We start from the raw sequence: 24,572 nt of genomic DNA, 5'->3' as shown, positions 1-24,572 counted from the left end.
TTGATTTGAAATTATTAAAAAATACAGCCACTACCACTATATACAATTTAGCATCTATACAATTCATTGCATTCACACAAAAAGAAAAAGCAATCTGTACAGAAGGAAATAAATCTCCCTTTTTTCAATTCTAACTATAACTCAGACAACCAACTTTACAGCAAATGTTTGTGTATATGGCTCCTTGAGAAACTGCTCAGTTGTCCACTAAACATAGGAAAAAGAGGAAGCAAACCATATGTCAACAGATCAAAGAGCAAACTGGAACAGTGAGTAAAGTTCACACCACAAATGAAAACAAAGTAGCAGAATTTATGTAAAGTGATTTCCACCATTGTTTAATACAAATTCTGGCGTTGTTTGCTATAACCTTTTAGCCATTATTAACCAGCAGAATCAGGAGATTAGCTGTGCAGTTTCCAAGACAATAAGCTTTTCCCTAGTGTTCCTAGAATTCTACTTATCATGGCTGCATTTGGCTGTGCTCTGCAGATTCAGTAGATTTGTGAAATGTGGCACAAGCCCCTGCCTCAATTTTGCTAAGAAAAAGGCAATTTTTTTTAATATGAGCTAATTGTTATTGACTAGATACTTCAAAATTAGTGTAAGAAAAAAAGTTGGTCACTTTCTTTACTTTTTAACTGCCTCACACTTGCTTAAAAACTAAGCAAGGTCTAAACCAGTACATGTACCATGTACATCTGGACAAAAAATACATAGTATTCATAAAGCAAGCCAAAGCCAATGAAGCTGAAGCTCAGATCTAGCAAGACCACCTTTCTCTAATTGCCATTAGGAAGCCATGCTTGAAACAACCAAAAAGAATAAAAAAAAAAATTAAATAAAATTTGCAATTACAAATTAAAATGTTGTATATTTATAGAACATGTATTAATTAATTTTAGGTACACATCTGATTAAAAAATCAACTTCATATGTCAAAAGTGAAACTTAAGTGCAGTTTCCTATATTAATAAACTAGTTATTCTTTCCTCCAGAAATTAACAATTAGCTGTTTTAAACTGCCTTTCCTATATAGATGCCTGCATCTCTTTTTCTTCTTTTATTTCAGTAGTCCTTCTTGCTTAATACAGATAATTTGGAAGCATTTTAAAAATATGTCTTTGATTAAGCTTTTTGAAAACTGAAATGTCATAAAGCCAAAATACAGGAAGTGCTACTCAGATTCAAAAGTTCTTATTGGGAATTATGCCTTTTTCCATATCCTCTTCTGTGAATCTTACAACTGTTCAGACAGTGGATATTCTACACTTAAAATAGTAGCTGATCTTATTACTTCTAAATCAGGCACTATTATTCTAAAAGAGGCAGCCAATACTTGAAGTGTAAATTGTGGAAGAGAAACAGCTGATTTTACTTAAGGCCATTCAAAATTCAGGGTTTGTTTTTTGTGAAGTCACACATTTGTTTAACTAACAGCATATTAAAATCTTGCCAGAATCAATATACCCTTGTGAGTGCCAAAGCAAACATTACGTTCGCCTCTACAAATGGAAAATTTACATCACACACATGAATAAGACTGCTTGATGCTCAAGAACTTATCATCGTCACTTCTCTGGAAAATTCTACAAGTGAAAATTATTTGTGCTAGCTAAGAACTATGTATATTCAGAAGTCACAATTAATAAAACAGAGTAGCAACATATTTAAAATATAAAGAGACATTTATTTACATTTTCCATGAGGATGCTACAATCTCTTAGGGCTTTAAGAAACACAGCTGTGTTTTAACCTTTGATTTATGCCACGAGAGTTTTATTGCAGGTTACAGTAATGCTATTGCTAGCCAAAGCTTCCTAAGCCTCTTGATTCATAAAACAGTATTTTCCTCTAATGGGAGTTTCAAATATATCAAAAATGCAGGATCAGACCCCTTACTGTACCTCATTCTTGAAATACATCTGGATTAACGGGGATGAAGATATTTGGCATCCCTGTTTAGACAATTTAGGGTTTTCTTCCTAGGAGACCATCAGTCCTCCTTGTCTAAGCAACTAACAACTTGCAAAAAGATCAATGGGCTGGGCTATCAGTTGTGACATGTTTACCCTTCAGCCTAAAACAAAACAACAAAAGAGACTTTGAGTATCACTGTATTAATGACACTCAAAACTACATGTTATAGATTACATGCATCCCACACCCTTAAAGAGATTTATTTTATTCATTCACCTTTTTCTTGTTCTCTCCTCCTTGTGGCAAAGTGATCTAAAATTACATTAAAATAGCAAAGTGGCATAATGGAATCTTTAAATACAAGCTCAACAGCTTTCAGGATTATGTTCTACATTTGAAAACAGTGCTTGCAGCTCACTTTTCTTCTTAAAAGAATTTAAAGTACTGAAGGACAGGACTAGTCCTGTCCTTTGCTATATTCCCACGCAGTCAATAAAAAACACTGTGTTTTTTCTTTCTAATATAGAATCTCTAAGAAAGCAACTTCTTTTTGTAAACAACAAAAATATCTCAGCTGCCAGATAGATTGCAATTCTAGTGTGATTACATTACTCCATAACACTATTAATAAAATGTACTTAAGACTACTCTTTTTGCTCCTCCCTCTAGCCTATCTAACCTATTGTAAAAATAATATTTGTATTATTTGTATCCAGACAACTATCCAATATTAACTATTTGGTGTCAGAACTGTTTTGGCATTTTGGTAATGGTTTTCTACATGAAACATATTCAGTTTACAATCTAGAGCACTTTAAATGTAACACATTGTATTTGAAATTGGCCTGTTCCTTATGAGCATGTAGACGAAAAGCAGAGACAGCGTAATAAATCAGTCAGGAGGACAAAAATAACTGAGCAATCTGATATGTATACATATCACATGCAGTTAGTGTGAACTCATAGCTACACGCAAATCAGAAAAAAAATTTTTGTCTTCATTATTTATGCACCAAAAAATTTCCCTCCAAAGACGAAATACAGTCGTAAGACACGGTGGTTGAAAAGGATGACTCAGAAATTAACACAGTCTGTAGTAATAGTGAGAACAGATACTCTGCTTCTCTAAATCTCTGAAACAATTATGCTTCAGACTAACCTTTTTACATACCATGAATTTCAACAGGAATGAGGTATATACTTATACTTATTGACTATTCATATTCAAGGGAGTAAAATAATGCCTGGTCACAGTTATGAAAGATTATTGCATATAAAGCAGAAGTCAGAAATGGCCTTTATCTCCCCCCAGATTTTTCTTACACATATGAATTTACAAAGAAAAGAAAGTCAGAGAAAGGTTTTCAGTTCAATACATTTATTGAACTTTTTAATACTTTTCAGTGGCTAACACAACATTTACGCATACTTAAATGAAAATACATGTACTTAAATTTCCTTCAGTTTCTGAAGTTCAATTCCGTACTGCATTTCTGGAGTAAAATTATTTACAAGGGTGCCTTTTGGTGCTTTCTTCAGGATTATGCAGAGATTAAAATGGCTTCTGGAACTTGCTTTGTATCCAAACTCGCTGCATTTTCACTTTTTTCTTTCTGTTAACTTGTAATCGCCGATCAACTAAATTCTGTACTTCAGTTAATCCAGCCAAGGTGAACATGTTCCATACCTCATCTATTTTTTCATATGAAAAATTATTGCAATTAAAAAAAAAAGTCATTTGTAGAACATAGTAATTACCAACCTGTAGTTCAACCAAAGATGGAATTAAATATATTTTGCAATTTGAAAGCTAAAGGACACTTCCTTGTAATAAGGATTTGTTAGAAATTCATTTTCACAGCTCTTGATTTATATTGCAGTAACAAATGTCATGTTGAGGCCCAAACCACATTAGTTATTACTCACAGTATCCATAGATACCCTTTCTTCACAAGGTTCCAGGTGCTATAGTTGAGTAAACAAATGCATGCCATTTTGGTCACTGTTCACATATTATCAAGATAAAGCTACTTCCCCTGACAAATGCCTATCCAGACTTTTATGCCATATATAGGTACAGACTCTACTTCCAAGCATGTTTACCTCAATTTTAACAGAGAAATCACGTGCTTGGTTAAATAATAAAATTTGAGCATACAATTACACACAGGATACTTAAAGAGAAATTTCCAGTGACATCTGTAATCAACATTGCAGGATCCCAAATGCAACACGTGTGCACACAAAGGAAACTATTTTCTTACAACAGGTAGCTTTGGTCTTTTTAAAAGCAGAGAATTTTTTAAAAAGCCAATAAAACCTTCTTTAAATTTATGTTTTAAGGTGAGCTTTCTTATTCCAAATCACCTTGAGAAACACACAACCCATTCTATGAAACTATAACATTCCGTACCTTTGGTAAAGAAATATACTCTGGTTCCATCTCCTCTTACATAAAAATTTTCTGACAAGCAATGACCTAAGAAATTAGAGCAGTAATGAAAAAGGACATGTCACTTTTTTTTTCCCCAAAAAGAGCTAAAATGAACAGTAAAATACAAAACCATTCAGGAATTACCTTCTTTAAAACGAAGTTGAGCTGTATCATATCTTCCGTAGTCCCGAAATAACAACATTCCTCCAGGCTTCAGTAGCTTAGCCAACCTATTTACAACCCCTTGCATCCTTAGAGAATAGATGAGATGCTGGTGAAGTTTGCGAATATAAGCAACCAAGTTTGCTGCCACAGACCAAAAAGGCAGCACCAACTATGAGTAAGAGACTGTTCAGGACAGTAGCTGTGCACAGAATTACAGCCTTGCCTACAGAAACAGAAGTTTTGAACACTCAGAAAGAAGTGTATGCGCACAAAAAGTGAAAGTGCTTTGAGAAATTTCATCCAGCAAATCTAAAAAACATTAATTACAAAGCTTGAAGAAAGTTTAATACTTCCAATTCTGCAACCAAATTTTAGAGGTGCCTTCTAGCATAATTGAAGTGTGTTAAAAATTGACTACAAGAGTAGCAATTATCAAAAACTAAACACAACAGCTTAGAGAGAAATTACTAACTAACAATTTTCTGAATATAAATGTGTCCCTCTCACATGTATTTTCCATCTTTTCAAAGTACATAACTTCTGCACCATGATTCCCTTGATTTTCTTTTTCATTTCCCCCTTTCAAAGTTTCCAGAAAAAAAAAGTATACTGAGCAAGATGAATCTGGATCACATTTTCCTTTATGTGGTCATTTTAATTCTATAGGATGGAAGTAATGACTAAGGCATCTTTGGAAAGTGGGTCTCAAAACACAGATAATTACATTAAAATCTTTGTGTGTGTATACACACACATGTACAGAAAAACATCCATGTCAGCCCTGGGGAAAAAAACCCAACCCAAACCAAAAATGACAACCCACCCCCCTCCAAAAAAAAACCCAACAAAAAGAAAAACCCAAAACAAAAAGAAAACAAACAAAACAGAAAATCAACCACAAAAACCTCAAATGTACTCTTAAGAGACTAATAAGAAAAGATCCACAGATATTCTGACAGAACATCTGATTACTGCTTCTACAGGCACAGTGACTGAATGAATCACTGTTGTCCAACTTCTTTCTGGCAGCATGGCTGGAATTACAGAGATCTGAAGTCTCCTGATTGAACTGTTTTTGAAACCTGGACCCTGGCTTTATGTGACTTGTGCTCACGTCTGAATAAACAGAAAGAAGAAATATTCTATAGAGGGAAGGTTTTCCTGTATAAAGCTAATCACTGGTAGCAGGGAAACAGTTCTCAGACCTAGGTAAATACTGTTCTGTACACCAAGCCCATTTTGATGACATTCTTGAAGTAATAAATGTATTATTACACCAACAGCATGTATTTCCCTTCATATAACCTAGTTAGAGTCAAGTTTAACTTACATGCCCTCTTTTAATTTTTTTGCATTAAAAAAAGGTCATGTTCACAATCAGCCAATCTTAAGTCATAAAATTTGGTTCATTAGACATCAAAAGGCATTAGCAAAGGCTAACAGTACTCAACACCAGACATGAAAATGAGATCAAATGTTTGTAATACAAATGAGTTACAAAATTATAGATCCATTTTAGTTTAAAAGGGCTGCATGTAAGCATTTGAATGTGGCTAAATCAGCAATCTAAGTCTACATCAACACATTGTAAGGTGTTAAATCACGAAAGTTTGGTTTTGATCACTAAAAATAACTACCTTCTAGAAGACTGTCAGCCTGGTTTTTTAATGAATTGCCTTTTTTTGAATCTGTCCCTTCCAGTAGAGATGTACTTAGTTACAATATATCCCTTGTATTTTGATGGAGACTGGAGACTCACTAATTATAATTAGCCTAACCAGCTTTTCTCTTGAAGCCTGAAAATTGTAAACAGCATTTAAAATACCTTATATATGCTGTAGCTTATTAAATAACATTAAATATTCATCATCTTCTTTTGCTATTATTGAAAACCTTCAGTTAAAAAAAGAGATTTAACCCATTTGCTTTGCCCTTTAGTCTTCATTTACCTGTCAGGATGAATAGTAGAGAGCACAAAGACAAGGAGAATGACATCCAGGATCTCATCTGGAAAAGGATAGGGTAAAGCATCATCACACACATCATGAACAAAGGCAGAACACCAGGCTGAATTGTAGGATGAATGTGACTGTCAGGAAAAAGATGAAAAGAGGCACAGAGAGAACAGTAGTAGTTAATACGTTTACTATGACTCAAGAAACATTTTTTCTTCAATTATTCTGCATTGTAAAACATCTCATATAAAAGCCTATTCTGTCCGGTATCTTACTCAAGCTGAGAAGCAAGCTCACTGATGGTATTCATTCCTCTCTGCATACAGTATGACTTTGTTCTTTGGAATATTGAAAACTTCAGTTAAAAGTTGTCAAAGCCATCACATTCTTTTTCATGAAGATGGCTTCCTGGCAGCCTCCTGAATTACAGGCTTGTAAGGTACTCTAAAGAGAGTGCATGAATTACCTTTACCAGCTCCACTGCTCCTGAAGCAAAATCACAACAGTACAGAAAGGTTCCAGGTGTATTGCTAGGAAAACAAAACCAACATCAGTTAGAAAATTATTAATGTATAAGATGAAAGTCTACATCAGTGTTCATGAAACTTCAGAGGGTCCTCTGGGGTTCTCCACAGGCTTGATCAAGCATGCTTTATTGATGTCTAGCACATGGAAAGTCACATAGGTTGTAATGAACCAATAGGGCAGACAAATTCATAAGAATACCAACAGACAGCTAGTACAAAAAGAATTATAGCCTTGTCTGTGAGGAAGCAAAAAGGAAAAGAAAAAAGGTCACAGAGGGCTGTCAGAACTGATGACAATGTCCTGGTGCTGTAATGCATAAATGCACATTAATAGGTCACTTTTTTTTACAGGAGCACTGCATTATTAGCCCATGCATGCAGTTTAGTTAGCAATATGATTTGGGCAGGGATGGAGAGTTGCAAAAGTCATCCAGTTCTGTGGAAGTTTGCAATTCCATGTATCACCTTGCTGTTCTTTTGATTTGATTAAGCATTATTGGTTATTGTACTCCATTATCTCCTTTGTTTCCCAGCTAGGATGAATAAGAATTTCCTGTAGCACTGTTTTCCCTTTTCCTCCCATCCAAGACAGCCAGCTGCAAATTTCCTTGTACCATTCATCAGATACTATTAATTCTAGGGAGAAGTTTTTACACCACTGAAGGATAAACTGAGAAAGCTACTCAAAATCAACTAAGAGATGACCTCATGATCAACTCATGATCAAGTTAATTAATTAAAAATATGTTTAAGATATAGATGACTTCTTTAGAAGGGAATCAATAAAGTCTGCCAGTGCCTCTCAGTATATACAGCTCACAGTATATGATCTCACAGTATATACAGCTAAACTAGTGACTTCTGAAGGCTCAATAGGAGAATGCTTCTGGAACAAAATATGCTTGTTTAGTTTGCTGAGCAAAACCTTTATCAGCTCTGTGACCACCATGAGAATTGATGAATTTACATATTTATTATGAATGAGGACAAGCAGCCAGGCTTTGGACCCAGTCAGTCCCTTTGGAAAGGTTAAGCTGATTACCAAATGGACTTGTTAGAATTTTGGGGGTTTCTTTTATTTTTTGGAGCAGAATAGGAACTATGTAAAAAGTCCACTTAAGACAAAGACATGGCTTGATCTGGATGGTGTTTTCAAGACACACTGTATTAAAAAGCACTAATTTAAATTTTAAAGGAGGCAGGGGGAAGAGGTTTAAGAGTTACATTACTAACTTTAGTGAAATTTTCTTTTGTAACCAGGGTACACTTGCTTGACACTGGCTTGTTTTTATATGCATATAATTATATGCATATAGATATACTATTTTATATGCATATAATTGCCAGTATGGCAATTTTTAGATTAATAAATTCAGAGTAAAACCAACTGTTCTCTAATGCCAAGCCTGCTTAGAGATTAAGAGATCTTTCCATTAGGTCATATACATGACAAACAACCAAGTTGTTCAATCTATCAACCAATGTGATTGACTGAAGGATTTACACATGAATAGAGATCTCCAGGAAAAATACCTAAGGAGTAGTTTCTTAATTATCAGAAATGCCAATCTATGACTAATGCCTCCTGTGAGGAAAACACAAAAGTTTGTCTCATCTTTTTCAACACAGCCACATGATATCTTTTTCTATATAGGGTTCCTTTCAAAGTTTTCATGTGAAACCAGGCTCTCCTTTCACTACCTGCTGTCTAAAGCAAAGCATTTGCTGTGGGATGAAGATGCATTGCTAACAGAGGTTTTATGTATGACCCTGGTGCACCACTTAATTCCTCCTGTTGCATTTCCATATCTGCAAAATGGAGAATTTTTGTATAATGGTGATACTAGCAATGAGAATTCATTGATAGAATAACGAATTTGTTGTTCTCAAGCTCTTAAAGGCACGAATAAAAAGAAATCTACTTCAACCCTTGAAATATACATATTCTTTCCAATAAAACCTTCCTGCCTACAAGGATGGGAGGACAAGCTGTCATAACAGATTTTTCTAAAACTGGAAGCTAAGTGGATTAAGATGTTTCAATGAATTAAGTAATGTGATACAGGACTTGTGCTTTGACACTAAAACCACAAGTAATGTGACAAATATACCAGCCAATTCAGAAAAAATAGAACTTCTTTCCAGTAGATCACATGCCATTATCTATGGTCTCTATAATTTTGGCCTTTTGAAGAGATACCTGGTAGCTTTACAGGGATCTATAAAACAAGAGAATATTTCATCTGCTTGAGATTAACTACAAGAACTCAGCCTGAATGCATTCAAAGACAAACTTTGTCAGCAAATATGATCCCCCAAGACCAGGGTGAAGCAATATGAGGAGAATTCTATACTGATGCCACCAATATTATTTGTAGTTTGACACACTAAGAATCTTAGCGCTGTAGAATGGTTCACTCAATGCTTCCTGCAGCACTGATCCAGCACCAATATTTGGTGAAAATTAAGATATGAATACAACATTCATATTTGGAAATCCAACACAATTTACCATAGAACTTTCAGAATAGGAAAGACACTGTTTCCAGCTCCACAGCCAACCTAAAATCAGAAGAGAAAGATAAATTTAAAATAAATGAGCAAACAAAACCTATTTTTGTTATTTTTGTCTTAAATTAGTTGGCCAGTAGGACCCATTAGACTTGAAGGTACGTTGGACAGAAAAAGTATAATCAGCTAATACCACAGTTCTCAAATCATGTACATGATCACGTTTGTCCCCAATGTCTTTCTGACGTTAAAAGAGAATCAGTCTCTCAAACTGCATAAGAAAACGCAATACTCTTGTCCAATTTCACCATTTGGCAAGAATGCAGCAAGTACTTGCACTTTGAGACAAAGCACTTAAACTCACACCTGTCCTAAGGAAATAAGAATCCTGACTTTCAATGAAAATGGAATCTAACAATCTAGCCCTATTCTAATTGGGGAAAAACTGTAATGGGAAAACCAAGTCCAGATTTAGGTTTCTCTGAAAGTTTCTGCCATAAACCAATGTATTATGTAAAATTCCAAAGGCTTGCTTTCCTGATACTTAGTAAGGGTCTTTATGAGGTTTTTGAATAATTATGTGGAGCTCTGTAGATGGGCAGAACATTTGCAGTGCATTACCTCTAATATTCGGTAAGTGGCATCACAACCAGGGAAGGATTTGACTTTGCCAAGTTCTTCTCCACACTTTTTACCTTGAGGATTGGCAGTAAGAGCTTTTACTTGATTTTTATTATAAAGATATCCTTGTACAGCAGTAGAACCAGATCCATAATTTTTCTCCCAGTATTTTTCTCCTTCTTCAAGCATTCCATTTTTGAGGGAAAAACTGTTGTCATTATTTATTTTTGTGTGTTTTAAAGATATTTTTTCTGTTTTGAACTCTTGTCTCCTTTTTTCTGGAAGAATTTCTGGAAACTCCAGAAACAGCCAATTGCGATCCTTGAAAAAGTTATTTTTATGTGTCTTGTAAAATTCATTCCAATATTTACTGGCTTCTCTCTCATATTTATCTGAAATTAAAACAGAACAAAACCTGAATATGAACTTAGCTAGAAAACACTCTAAAGCAACATATAATTTGGACCTCAAATATACAGTTTAAAAATCCATAGTTCCACACATTGTACATTTAAATTAAAACACATGGATTTTGTGTCTCACCTTAATTTGTGCGCAAAATAACTCCTATGAAGGTTTAATTAGATTTTATGACACTTAGGAAGGGGTTGACAAGCTTACAGCATATTTTTAAAAGTGTAGTGACATCATAGAACAGCACCACCAAAATACAGAATCTAAAGATTCTTAGACAAGCTTTCATGTCTCAAATTATAAAAACAATGCATCTTTTCAATTATTTAAGAAATAGTAAATTGAAATTCTTTCATGCTTTATGAAATCTGTAATCAATTGCAAATTTGTTGGTACCTCATCACCTATTAAAAAAAAACATTCCAGTTCTGTGAACTGGACTGATAAATGCTACTGCATAGCAAATAGACAATAATTCACACTTAAGCATTCAACAACACAGAAGGAATATACTTGCTTTCTTATTTTCAAGACACTTCAGAGTCTTACAACAGACTTTTGTTTTCACTTTTGATTCACAAAACATTTTAACTGAGTGTCAGAATGTCAGAAAGTAGGACTGGAAGGGATTTCACACAGTCAGGGAATTCATATCCCTTCTCCACAAACATCTGTCAAACTTATTCTTAAAATACCACCTTTCACATACAACTTTCTTCAGTAATATATTACAGTCCTTAATTTTCTACACAGTAAGAAACCTTTTCCACTGTCTACCTAAGAACTTCCATCTTGCAAATAGGTCAAGCAATTCTTGTCCCAGATAGGGATCAAGCAGACAAAGCCAAGATTACTCTCTTTTCTCTTTGCAACACCTATTTACATATTTGAAGTATTTTATTATGTCTTCATAAACAATCTCTTTTCTAGATTGTCTAAAACTAACTCTCTTCTTTTTGATTTTCAGACTTCTCTCCAATAGATTTACTACTTTTGGGTGTTTTATTCTGGCAAAGGCATTATGATTGCAGAGAAAAAGGAGTATTTTATGAGGCTTCCAGGTTGTAATCCTGTTTATAACTCCCAGCTTGCCATTTTGCAACAGCATGACACTGCTGATTCAGCTAGTGATTCACCACAACTCTCAGCTCTTCTTCTGCAAAATGACTACCAAGCCAATTGTTCCAAAACCTAGTTTGTTTTTTTCTCAAGGAATTATTCTGAAGTAAAGAAATCTGCACTCATTTTTAGCAAATTTATATATTTCAGATTATTTTTTTCAACGTTTGTCCAGATCTTTCTGAATCTTAATCCTGTCCTTCACCATACTTAAAACACATTTTCACTTAACATCATCTTCCAGTCTCTAATTTCCCGAGGTCACTAATGAAAATACCAAACAGAACTGGACACAGAATAAAACACTCCTCTGCCCAGCACAGCCTTCCATTCTGAAAGGCTCTCTCTAGGCATTCATTCACCTAAAAGCAGTTTCATTAGCTCTCACTTGCCTAACTTGCTTATGAAAATGTCAAGTAAAGCAAATCAGAAGCCTGACTAAGGATAAACTTCAGGACATCTGCTGCTTTTCCCTTATCCCCAGGGCTTGTAACCTTCTCCAAGAAGAAAATTAGCTTGATTTTATGTGATTTATCCTTGAAAAAATATTTGTTGGCCAGTATTCATCTCCTTTGTTCTTTTGAACCCAACGTCTGCAAGCTCTGGATGTACTCTTCCAGTATTTTTCCAGGAACTAAAACCAATTCTGACTCTTTCTTTCCCACCTCCTTTTTAAAAAAGCAAATATTCTCTTTTCTGCTTTTCCACTCATCCATGTACTCTATGGATGTACTTTGTAACCTGCCCTTTCTCACTTCAAGAACAAAATCTTTCCTCCTTCTCACTAGCACTAATTGTGCTAGCCACTGGACTGGAGCTAGCTAACCCTTTCAAAGGAAGGCTGATAAAAAGATAAGAATTACAGCTTTTCAATGTCTCTTCTGTTGATGCTTTTCCCTTCCTTATCCCTCCTAAGTACCAAACAAATTTTTTTTTCTTGTTTTTCCCCCTTATTTCCAAAGCTTTTGCAGAACTATCTTGCTACCCCTGACATCTCTTGCTGCAAAAGTGTACCTCATATAATGTGCTGCCTTTCCTATTTTGTTCTCACTCACACCAACACATTAATTCTTTTAATATAAATGTACAGAGTAAATGTACAGTGCAGTTCTACTACTCTCTTTAAATCTTAACATATTATTTCCTAAATTGCTACAGCTTTTCAGAGATAAACAAGGCTGAGAATTATCATTAGAGGCACAGACAGGCAGTGGGAAGTGGTAAGGAGGTGGCAGAATGCCTTGTCCTAGAAATCTGCATAATGTTTTAAAATTAACATTTAATACATCCAATTGTATTATTAAAGGGCAGGACCCAGCCCTGTAATTGTACAAGCCTGTTTTATATTAAGAGTTCAGAGTTGACTGAGGTCATTTATATATCAGATTTCAATAGTTTAAGCTGCACATTTATAGATTGCTCAGCCTCAGTATAAAAAGCACAACTCTTCTAGTCAAAAGACTCTTTAATTATTATCACCCCTTGATATAGTCACAATTTTCTTACAAGTCTGCTCAGAACCCTTGAACTTAAATTCACATCAAGTTTTCCAGATTTCAGAACTGAAGGAAAGAAATAGCTAAAGTCAGCCTTTCAAACTGTATTAGTATGGAATGACATGGGTTTAAGTGAAGGAACACTTTACTTTGCATTGTTGCACTGGCCATTCCTGCATCTCTGTGTAATAACATGCATGCAGTATTATCAAATTTTTATTTCATTTTGTGCATTTAATTAGCCTACTCACAAAATATTCCAAAGTATGTAAAAATTGCATAACTTAAAAACATATAAATTCCCAAGAAAAAAAAACCCCAACCAAACAAAAAGACCCACCGACCCACCAACCAACCCACCACAACCAAAACCCCTCACCAAAAAAAAAACCAACCCAAAAAACCAAAAAGCCTTTACTTTGTCAATCAGTTTTTCTCCATAACACGATCTTCAAGTGCTAGCAAGCACGCCTGAGAAGAAACTGCACATGCTAATATGGAAATCAAATTCCTAAATGTAGTATCATGAGTTCATTCAGTTCCACTGCTCTTGCTTTAAAAAGGCTCATCAGAGCTCTTCTACTTCAGTAAGATAATAGCACTGGTGAAATCTGGTGAAATCTTTTTTCCCCTCACTGTAGTTTTCAAGGCCCCAAAATAACCTGCTCATTAGCCTTGGTCTAGTTCATTGTTTACACAAATAGGCCAAAATGTACTTCCATTTGCAGAAGGAAGCTGAAGCTTTCTGAAGGAACACTATCAGCAATGCTCACCTATTCAAACTCTAAACAGAGGGGCATTCATAAGAAATGTCCTTGGATTCTTGTGTTTCGTGGCAATAGCCAAATGCCTGATTATTCCATTTCTCACCAGCACAAACTAACTTCTAATTGATTGTAGATGAAGAATGCAAGGTTCCATGAGCACACAGCCACACAGCTTACTTTTCAATTACAAGCTCTTTTTCAGCTTTTTGTACAAATGAGGTTAAGATATTAGATGTAATTTTTGAAAAACAATCATTGTAGTCCTGTATGTAGATAAAGAATGTGAGAGGTAACAGAGAAAGGCAGGCTGGCAATCTCAGAGTATTCAAGGTGATGAAGGGCACACAATGCAAGGCACATTCTCAGGTAATTCAAATAAACTCCAACATGATCATAACAACACTATCTGGCAGATTCATGACATGCTAAGTAAACTGAGGCACAGATATCCAAGTGACCACTTTCAGAATATCCCTCTAACAGAAGAATAAATGAAGAATTCAGTCTTCTATGCTACCATCAAGTTGATATTCCAGCTCTAGCACTCATAACTACCCTAGAGTTTAGTCTTTGTTTAGTTTGCCAGTTTGAAACTAGAGCTATCACTCTTCAGAAACCCAGAATACATTAAATTTCCTTCTGAAGACAGGCACAAAACTCCCCAATCCCTTAGAGAGCAGACCATGGAGGATGTATTGGAACACCTTCCACACAAAGTGAACACATGGATTCCTGAAGCACTCCCAGCTCAGCCTGGCCAAGGCAGCAAGCTGGGACCAGCTGGGACCACTGCAACTTGCATGGCATTTAACAGAAATACGGTGCAATGAACAAACACAAGTTCTCTAAATAGTTCCCAAATCACTGAAAAGCATTTGAATATTGTACATGGGAATCTTCATCCCCAGCACTCTAGCTGATTGCAAATTCATTCCCTTTGATTTTGTAAAAGCCTTGTGTAGTAGAAGTTGTAGTCTGGAGGACTGCAAAACGGGTCAGAACAACTGCACCATACTGATGCACGTGTTTTGCACAGAGTCTACTGCCACCCTAATTGTAAAATTGTTCAAATAAGAGACTGTACTGTTAGGAAAAACACACTGTGAGTTCTTTTGAGGCAGCAAAGGGAAAAAAAAAAAACAAAAAACAAATTTAAAAATTTAGATAAAAGAATGTAGAAATAAAAAGAATGTTCCTGAATTCTACAAATCATCAATTATTTTAATAAAGAGCATTAAAAAAAATTATACCATTTGAAATTTGTTACCTTGGTCTTCTGATTGAACTTTCACAAGAGAATTCTCTGTTGCTTTTTTCTTGGCATTCTCCTCTTCTTCTTGTGACCATTGCATGTGGTCCCTGAAGAAGGCAATTGAATCAACAGCTTTTCAATAGGGTTTTCCATAATATTTTTTCCCAGGAAAAACAGTCATGAATTAGCTACACTGTCTCAAATACCTTTTTTTAATTTTTGAGTGCAAGCAAATGACCACAAGGAGACTGACAGTTAAAACCTAAGTTTCAGTGTATAATAGATAAAAATTAATTACTAATTAGGTAAAAGTCAAGTGATTAAGAAACATGTTCCAACTGCCAAGAGACTGAAGTAGCATATATTTCTTTTATTAATAACAGGATTATATGTATCTTACAAATTGAGTGTGTTTACAGGAGTGTATTTTGAGTATCCCATTAGAACTGTATTTAGCTGAATCCAATAAGAGACCTACCAACAAACACCCTAATTCAAGAAACACCTCACATTAATAGTGTTTATGATGAGGAACTAAGGACTAGCAAAGAAATCAGCTGTTCTGAAACAGGGAGCATAATCCACCTATTCAAGTGGAATTGATGAACAGGATTTTACTTTTCTGAGGAACAGAGATAGGTAATATTAAAAAAAGAAAACAGAATGAGACAAGTCAAGCAGTGCTGCAATGGTTCCAAAGTCTATGCCATCTATACTTGTGTACAGTGGTTACTTAAATGTTATGTTAATCCATGGTCACAGAACCAAACCCAGATCTGACCCTGATGACTAAACTGCCTTCACTGCAGATTCTGGTTTGGATCAGACCACAATGGGGAGTACCCAAAAATGCGCTGCAGGACGTTTTCAAAAGCCAATCAGCTGTCCCTCCAAATTGTCCAGTCTGAACAGATTAAATTAGATAATATAATTAAGTAATCTATTAGATCCTAATCCTACTGAAATGAGCTAACTGAAAGCCCATGACTAAAATTCCATTGGTTACTATGGGAAAAGGAAGAAGGTGCCAACTTGAAAAGAGTTGATTGTCTCTAAAAGCTAATGAGCATCTTCCTTTTCCGTAGTTGGTGACATATAGGTAATTTGATTCTTAGACCTTCACTGTTCCTCTTCTGTTAATTGTGGGGGACTAATTGGTATGTATTTGTCTGCTTGCCTCAGACTTGATTTCCGCCTCTCTACCGAAATATTTCTCATTATTGTCCCCAGCAGGTTGCCCCTCCCTTTCCTGTATTTGTTCATATACCAAATGTTCCTGTGCAGTGTCATGGCTCTGACAGACACGCTGCAGTAGAGTAAAACTGAGTGACCGAAGCATTACCAGGCAGACATCCTCTTGGAAAGACTTGCTTCCCTCACTGCTATCACCAGTGTTGACCTTGCCTATTCCAGCAAGCTGAAACCAAGGACTATTCAGATGGCAATAATACACAGTCAGCCCTTCTGACAGATGACTTGCTGCTCTGTAATCTTTAGCTGATCAATTTTAATCCATCACTGTGTGTCTGTCAGAGCCCTCAGGGGCTCTACACACAATACTAAAGGTGCCTGAAGCCCTCCATCTTCATTAACTGCCTTTTTTTTTCCTTTTTTTTCCCTCCTTGGAAATTCATAAAGCCCCTTTTGGTGCTTTTGTTGAAATTTCTATATGGTAGATCCCAAATAGTACTGCTGCAGCACTTCTTGATCAAAATCTACAAAAGAGGGGTCACTGCACAGCTCTTACAGCAATTATTTACATAGTACGGATGCTTCACGAGGCAGCTCCTTCAGCAATACAAGCTGGTAGGAACATAGGTCACATAAGAATTCTAAGCACAGAAGTGTTTAAATACAGAAGTGTTTTAAGCTGAACACTGAGACAGCAAAACAAGCTATCGATTTTAACCACACCAGGAACTGTTAACATGAGTAGGCCTGATATGAGATCAAACAATGCTGCTTTCAGTTAGCCTATGCAACTTAGTCTTTTTCTGCTACCTTGTTTGCTAACTTAGGGTTTAATTATCTCTGTGATAATGTAAAAACTGGTTCAATTACTGACCTGAATAGAAGCAGGCATTTTTTGCTCCAATGTTTAGCATCATTCATTACTTCTCTCTCAAAATGACAGAAAAGCACCACAATAGACATCTAGAGCATTAGCTCCCAAATTTAATTTACTTAGTATTTCTAGCAGCAATGGTAGCAGCTCTTGTCTCTCTGCCAATTCACACAAAAAGAATGCCACTTTATGAACTAACAAAGATGATGAGTGGAAAACAAAAGGACATCATACATCAATGTTAGAGAAGACAAATATCTTATGCTTACTCTGTATAATCTATTTAGCACTACCACCACATCCTAATTCTCCTTATCTCCCTAGTGAGAACCTTGCCAATGCAATGAGTTTCAGAAACAATGACCTAACCCCCAGCACCAATACACCTCTGCTTCAATTCAATTTCACCTGTTTTCCCATCTGAGCTACACAGATTCATCTGCAGATCCACTTTCTGAACAACCCTGCTTCTTCACTTCCATCTTCACAATCCATTCCAACCACCTGCATCAAAGTTTGGTAATTCTATGTTAGACTGTCACCAAACAGTAGCAGGTAAAACTGAAGCTACACATGACCAATTTTTTTGAAGAAAATTATAAAACAAACAAACAGACAGAGTTTCATCAAAAAACAATGTTACAGAAAAAGGGTGGTCCTTTTCTTAAAATCTTTTCCTCCCTTGATTATATAGCCTACACTTCAATCAGCATTTACACTGATTTTACATTTTATGTAAAGGATTCATCAACCTAGCAGGAAGCACTAAGCCTGGAAGATGCTTAAGAACTACATTGCATGTAGATTTATGAAACACAGAGACAAACTTTACACTCTTAATGCAATAATCAGACAGCTTCCAGCTTCCTTGACCAAGGAAATATAGCCAACTCCAAATTTAGCCTGAAAGTGGTAAACATTAGGGAGCTAATCCAGTATGCAAGGGTACCATAGAAACTTGTACCTAGAAACTTTCTGCCATTTTAAATAACATGGACTATCTTATCTCTAGATCCTCTGTCTCCTAATTGATTACTGATCCCTAATAATATGTGCATTTCACTCCTTGACTAACTATCAGATGGGCAGCTTTTAACACAAGTCACTGAAAGATTACTTGTGACAATCTCAGATTTCCTCTAGTGCTACCTTCATGTGCCTATTCTGGCAGCACCTTGTTTTATACACCCACCCCATTATACCAGAGTAAACAGTATACAAAATGAAAATATGAAAATGATCCTTGAAGAAACATCTCACCACATGTTATGCTCAAAGACCTTAGAAGGATCAGTTAAAATCCGTGACCCGAGTGGAACCGTTGGTCGTCTGTTACTTTGGTGCCTGTGTTGCATCTTGGTTTTCCTCAGACATAAAGCAGAAAGCCTTGTAATGAAGTTTGTTGTGTTGAGAGACCTGAGAACACATTTAATGCAAATTACAGTTTTGCAGTAATGCAACTGTTTATGTCACTTACATGAGAGACTGGCCAAATAGCCAAGAACGAGATTTACTAAAAATCATTTACTAAAATATCAATTCAAATGCTTTTTAGAAAATGGCAACATCCCCTCAGTGTGCTGAAAGCCCAAATAATCCCAAAGTAGGCTACTGGAATGAAACCAGTCAAAAGATAAATTACCTGGTATCATTTCAAAGTCCTGTCAGGGAGGGGAAGGAAAAGAAATACACAGTAAAACAATAACCCAAGACTGATATTGTACCTTTACAAATGCAAGCAAGAAATTACCAGTAAAGAAACCACTTCTTCTAGTGGGCACATACTGTCAGCAAAATTGACATTTTTCACCCCACTCATTTTTTTCAAAAGACTTCACTCTGGAACTATGACTATGGTTGTATGCTTTTAAATAGGAAATTGAATATCTTTAAGTGTAAACATAGTGCACATAAAGCTTTCCAACATTTCTGCCATTTATTCTCCTGATCTCTGTTCGCTGCTGTCTTTGAAATGTAATTTTTATACATGTTTGTATACATATACATACATTTTATACATTTCTATCTATAGATATTGTAAAGTGATACAGATTTTTCTACTACATGTATAATTTTATCTTATATTCCAAGTAAAGTAAAATACAGCAATATCTTCATAAAGGGTCAATAATGAAAGAAAACAAGTGTGTGTATATAGTATTAGCATTTTTGGTGGGTTTTTTGCATATTCTTGTTAATGTAAGCTTTCTATGAGACAAGTAAAAAGAAACACCCCCCAAATACTTTTACTCTGATGGGCTTTTGTTCTTTTTTCCTTAAAATTATTTTAAGTCCTATTTTATCCTGCCTTTTTTCTATTGTTTTTTTGCAGTGTGCTTCCATAAAAACCACACATACATATTTAATGCACTGGAAATCCAAAACATAGTTACAAGAGAACAGGCACAAGACACTACTAGAAAACATTCTGTGCAAATTGGTTGCAAAATAAAGATTTCTATCTTGAGGAAAGTAGCAGTATTTGATCACAAGTTTCGTACTGTGAAAATTATTAATCTGTACACGCAATACAATGACTGGCAAAGGAATCACTTCAACTAAATTAACAATTGCTCATTTATCATGTACTTTTGAATGAGTCATGCTTTAAAAAGGGCATTGTTTATTCATTTTAAGCCTACAGAAAAAAAAGAAAAAAAATTAAAATTTCTTTTTGTCAAAGTTTAAATAAAATGGAGTTTTCCTTATGGTTTACAATGCCAAATAAAACCACTATTAATTTTGGCTGCTGAGACTAACGTTACCAAGACATGGAAGCATTGCCATACAGTGAAAATGTAACATTTAGGCCTATTGAAAAAATCAAAATTTCTTCTAATGTTAATGAGTTTATTGTGGTTTGTTTTTTTTTTTTTTGAAATGAGGCTCAGCAACCAAAACTCTTCCAATTTATACTTCAATTACTACAACTTTTTAATGGTTTTTATTTGAAAATATGCATGCATTTTTCATAACATAATACATAATTATTAACATATATGGGATATAATGAAATAGTAATTATTATACATGAAAATTAAGGCATCATGACAATTTCTGCAAAATATGTAATTTACATAAAGGCAATTAAAAATAAAATTATTGAAAATAAAAATAAAGAGACAGTCCTCCAAAACCCCAAACCACAATCCAAAATTATTATTATAAAATTATAGAAATGCTTGGATAAAGATTCCATTATTACACTGCATACTGTTTACAAATCCTCTTCCTCCCTCAATCATTTGAAAAAACCTGAGTTAGTATCTTGCATTTCCTGTGCCAGCATTGATATTCACCATAAAATACAATGATTCAGCTGCTAGGCTAGTCACATAATTTTTCGTGGCTTTCTAAATATCTCAATAAGAACATGAAAAGATGCACAGATGGGAACTACAGTCAGATGACTAAGATGGTCTTACATCAGTAAAATCCAAATATGCAAGCCTTTCTATGAAAAAGTGAGCCTTTGAGTGATAGTTGAACAATTTTAGCAGATAAGTTCTGAAAATGTAAGGCAAATTGGGTAAATGAGGAAGTTTCCTATTGTAATCTATGTTAAATGTGAATGAACTCCCTTGAGACATGCATGGACATCCCTGAGAGTTATAAGTCATCCACAGATCATGAGATTAGTTGGCAACATGGCTACTAAAATCTCAAAATGCATAAAATCACTTTTAAGCCTAAATTCCATTTTCTGCAGGGAGTCATTGCTGGATTGTTTAACTGAAGTTTCTTAATGAAACAGGCAAACACTCTTTCTTCTTATCAGGTAAGAGATGATCATACCCTGAAGTTATGACAGCAAGACATGTTGCCTGAAAGAACTAGGAGTTCTTTCCCTGTTCACAGTCACAGTCAGGAATACTTTAGGTTTGATTATTAATCAAAGAACTCAACTTTCATCTTTAAGGAAATTACCATAAATCTGAATTACAATAAAAATTACTAAATTTTGTAGCAGCATAACTATTTTTCAGAAAAAAAAACCTTAAAGAAACAATGCACTTTATAACAATGTTGAAGAGGAACTTCATTTCCCCATGGAGCACTGCCTTTTAAACTTTACAGCTTTGTCATTGTTACTGCAGATCAGGTCCTCAGTTTAACTGAGAAATGTTCAGAAACAAGCAAACACAGCATCTTTAATACAGCTTTTTGCAGGTGAACATGCAGAAGAATGTTCACCTGCAAATGTTCACACATCAACTGCTAGCCAGACCTGAAGTTGGCATTAAATTAATTGATGTTACCATTAAAACCCTGAGCAGTCACAGCCATAGAAGAAAAATTAGATCTAGGAGAAAAGCACTGCTCTAAGATTTTTTTAACAGTGAATTACACCCCAAAACATTTGTAAACCACTTAACTGATGAGTAAAATTCTTTAAAAGTATCAATTCTAAGAGAGATGGCAGAGGAAAAAAAAACCAACCAAACAAAAAGAACAGAAACAACCTGCTACTTTTGTCCAAGAACCTAATTTAATGAACATATTGGATGGAAATATTTTGACATTTGGCCGATCTCCAACTACAAATCTAACAACTTCTTCCATCTCCAATTCTCCTAGGTTGACTATACAATGCTTTTATCCCCAGTCGTCTTGTTCTGTTTATGCTGAATAAACTAAGCTACTCCACTACTTGTAGAGTCTATGTTATAAAGACAAAAATAGCCTATATTAGGAACAGTACGCGCAGCTTTTGTTACATTCCTAGACAGAAAAGTATTCTGGAAACAATTCACTTCATACATTTACTTCTGCTTGGTACCTAGAAGCTTATCTAGACAACATTTGACCATTAATCCCCAATGCTCTTCTGTAAAGCCTTGCTCATCTGTATTATCATCATCAAACACTACCAAAACTCAAAACACCTTACACAAAACAGATGCAAGTGGCAATCGGGGACAGAAAGGAAAAGAAAATTCAAGATAATGGTAACACAGAAGGTAGAACTATTAATTACCAGTGGTTATTTTTAAAATACATGCATATTAATATTTCTTAATATTTCCAATCTGGTGGGGGTGACTTTACTGTCAACCAGACTCACTCATTAACTGAGTGCTTAATCCTATTCTATTTGACCAAGTGACTAATTATGCCCTCTTGGGGCTTCATAATTAGTTTTTCAATTATATACTTCCAAAAAATTATGCACATTTGAAAGAACAGGGTATTTCACAACTTCTCAAACTCAGCAGATCTAAAAATTTCAACTCTTTTTCCTTCTCATGCACCAGGAACGATGCAGACCTCCCTGTGAGCATATAGTAACTTCAGTAAAGCTGCTGCAGAGCAGTGCCTCCCAAGGGAAAAGAAAAACAAAAGAAAAATTATTTCTATTTATTTTGATTCCTATAGAGACAACAAAGTTAAAATTAGTTAAAAAGCAAAGCAGATAAAAATAAACAAACTTGCCCCACCAGACATGACTTTAATCACATATACATGTGCTGAGAAGTGCCTGTTGTTCCACAAGCTTCCACTAGTGAGGTAGGCTGTTAAAAATAGTTGAGCAAAGAGGAAATAGTTTATGCAATGAGAGAGAAGGGGAGATAAATCCTGCGGGTTTACTGGAAACATTTACTTGAATAATCAAAGGGCTCCTCGTTACTCTGCACACCCTCTGCTGGCTGCTACTTACACGGAAGGAGGAAAAAGGAAAGAAAAAAGGTATTGAGACTTTACATGTGTATACACCTACTTGCAAGATACATCTAAACCTCCAAATGCAATCACTTAAACTATTTTAAATATATTACCTACAAAATACTGAATATTTAAATGTATTGCCTCACAAAAGATAATTTGTCTCAACACAAACTATGGGTTTTTTTATTAAAGGTGATGAGAATTGGGATAGAGGAGCATGAATTTTACTACTGTCTACAATTTATATTATTATTGTATATATATATTATATATATATATACAATATATATACAATTCAAGAACCTCATCCATTTACATTCTTGCAGGACTCTGGATGTCCATGTGTACTTTGGTGAGCTACAACCTGCCTTGAAGTCACTGGCAGCTCTGAAGTCACTGGCAATGTTGCAAATCCATTGTTGTTGCTGTATGCTCCACTAACTGCCCTAATCTGCTCTTTGAAGGAGCAACTGCAACCATTGTGTTTGTGTTTAGCTCCCTGCAAGCAGTAACTGCAAAGCACCAGAAATTTCAAGGACTCTCTCTTTCCTTCACTATCAGTGAAGATTCAACGTTCCACTCAGATCCTGAAGAATGGATATGGGCACACAAAAACATTAGCAACTTTTGATTACCCCATTTGGGCGCTTGGCCTCTGGCAAGGAAGAGAAACGAGTCTGTCCGCAGACTTCAGTTGCTCTGCTGGCAAGTAGAGATTGATGACCGTGACAACATTTGGGACGTAGCTCTAAAAATACAAAAATGAAGTGTCATATATCTTAACAAGTTTCTGTTGACCTTGGAGTTTTAAATGGGTTTCAACCAATCCCTTAACCTTTCCCCCAGGTCCGGGTACACTCAATCCCGCACTGCCGTACCCAAAAAGGCTCACGGCGGGTGCCCAAAGGCTCGCAGGTGCCAGGCCGGGCGTTCATTCCCGGGAATGCCCCGCGCCCAACCCCGAAGGCTGAGTTCTATAGCAGGAATATTTTTAAAAAAAGAAGATACCAGTTCCCACTTTTCCTTAACTAGCAACCACTACCAAAACTTTCCTATTTAATTGAAAACACAACGGGTAAAATGTTTCCATCTGCACGCCCCGCACATCGAGCGCCCGCATCCCTCAGCGCAGGATGGGCGGGGAGCGCGGCCGGGGCAGAGCTCGTGGTGCGCGGGCGGCTACGCGGTCCCGGCCGGCGGCCGCTGCCGGCGATTCTCACCGAGCCCTGCGCAGGGCCTGCTCCTGCCCGCTCCTCGAGCGGTGCCTTATCAGCGCCAACGCCGCAGCGCTCCCGTACGGGACGGTGACCCCGCTTAGCCACCACCCCGCACCACGCGGCCCGCCCAGGAGCGGCGGCGGGAGGTGAAGAGCGCGATTCCGCTCCCGGAAAAACTACAGTACCCGGCGGGCCGCGGGGGAGGCGGCGCAGGGCTGTCTCCGCCCGGCGTCTGCGGAAACTGGAGCTGCGGCGGCCAGGGAAGCGCGGGGCGAGCAGCGCCGTAGGAAGGCCTCGGTTCGCCTCGCTCGGGAATCGAGGAGCAAGGGACCGTTCGGGCCTTTTCCCGCTTCGCTTTACCTCTCGCCGGGCAAGGGCGGGGGTTTGAGATAAACCCGGCGCGGGCCTGGGCCTGCAAGGCTGCACGCCCTGCCGAGAGCGA

At 36.3% G+C, this 24,572-nt stretch overlaps 1 protein-coding gene across 2 annotated transcripts; it reads right to left on the bottom strand.

Moving 5' to 3' along the window:
* Positions 1 to 3,293: 3,293 nt before the first annotated feature.
* Positions 3,294 to 24,513, bottom strand: METTL8 (methyltransferase 8, tRNA N3-cytidine). Of its 2 annotated transcripts, XM_066553127.1 has the most exons (11): positions 24,134 to 24,513; positions 23,549 to 23,661; positions 18,507 to 18,662; positions 15,197 to 15,288; positions 10,134 to 10,525; positions 9,514 to 9,563; positions 6,941 to 7,004; positions 6,469 to 6,608; positions 4,499 to 4,605; positions 4,334 to 4,399; positions 3,294 to 3,612 (listed from the first exon to the last, which is right to left on the bottom strand). In XM_066553127.1, the coding sequence occupies exons 2-11, from the start codon at positions 23,551 to 23,553 to the stop codon at positions 3,473 to 3,475; spliced, it is 1,212 nt and encodes a 403-aa protein (XP_066409224.1). In that variant the 5' UTR covers positions 23,554 to 23,661; positions 24,134 to 24,513; the 3' UTR covers positions 3,294 to 3,472. The 2 variants fall into 2 exon arrangements, with proteins under 2 accessions (XP_066409224.1, XP_066409225.1); XM_066553128.1 differs by lacking the exon at positions 4,334 to 4,399.
* Positions 24,514 to 24,572: the final 59 nt, after the last annotated feature.

This window comes from Molothrus aeneus, chromosome 7 (genome assembly GCF_037042795.1).
Source record: "Molothrus aeneus isolate 106 chromosome 7, BPBGC_Maene_1.0, whole genome shotgun sequence".
NCBI classification, from domain to species: Eukaryota; Metazoa; Chordata; class Aves; order Passeriformes; family Icteridae; genus Molothrus; species Molothrus aeneus.
This window is presented reverse-complemented; position numbering and strand designations above follow the sequence as displayed.

Coding starts and splice junctions, on each gene's coding strand:
- METTL8 (XM_066553127.1), bottom strand. Junction 15,289..18,506: donor GTCTTTGAGCATAACATGTG/GTGAGATGTTTC, acceptor TGCCTTCTTCAG/GGACCACATGCAATGGTCAC. Junction 4,400..4,498: donor TCAACTTCGTTTTAAAGAAG/GTAATTCCTGAA, acceptor CTAATTTCTTAG/GTCATTGCTTGTCAGAAAAT.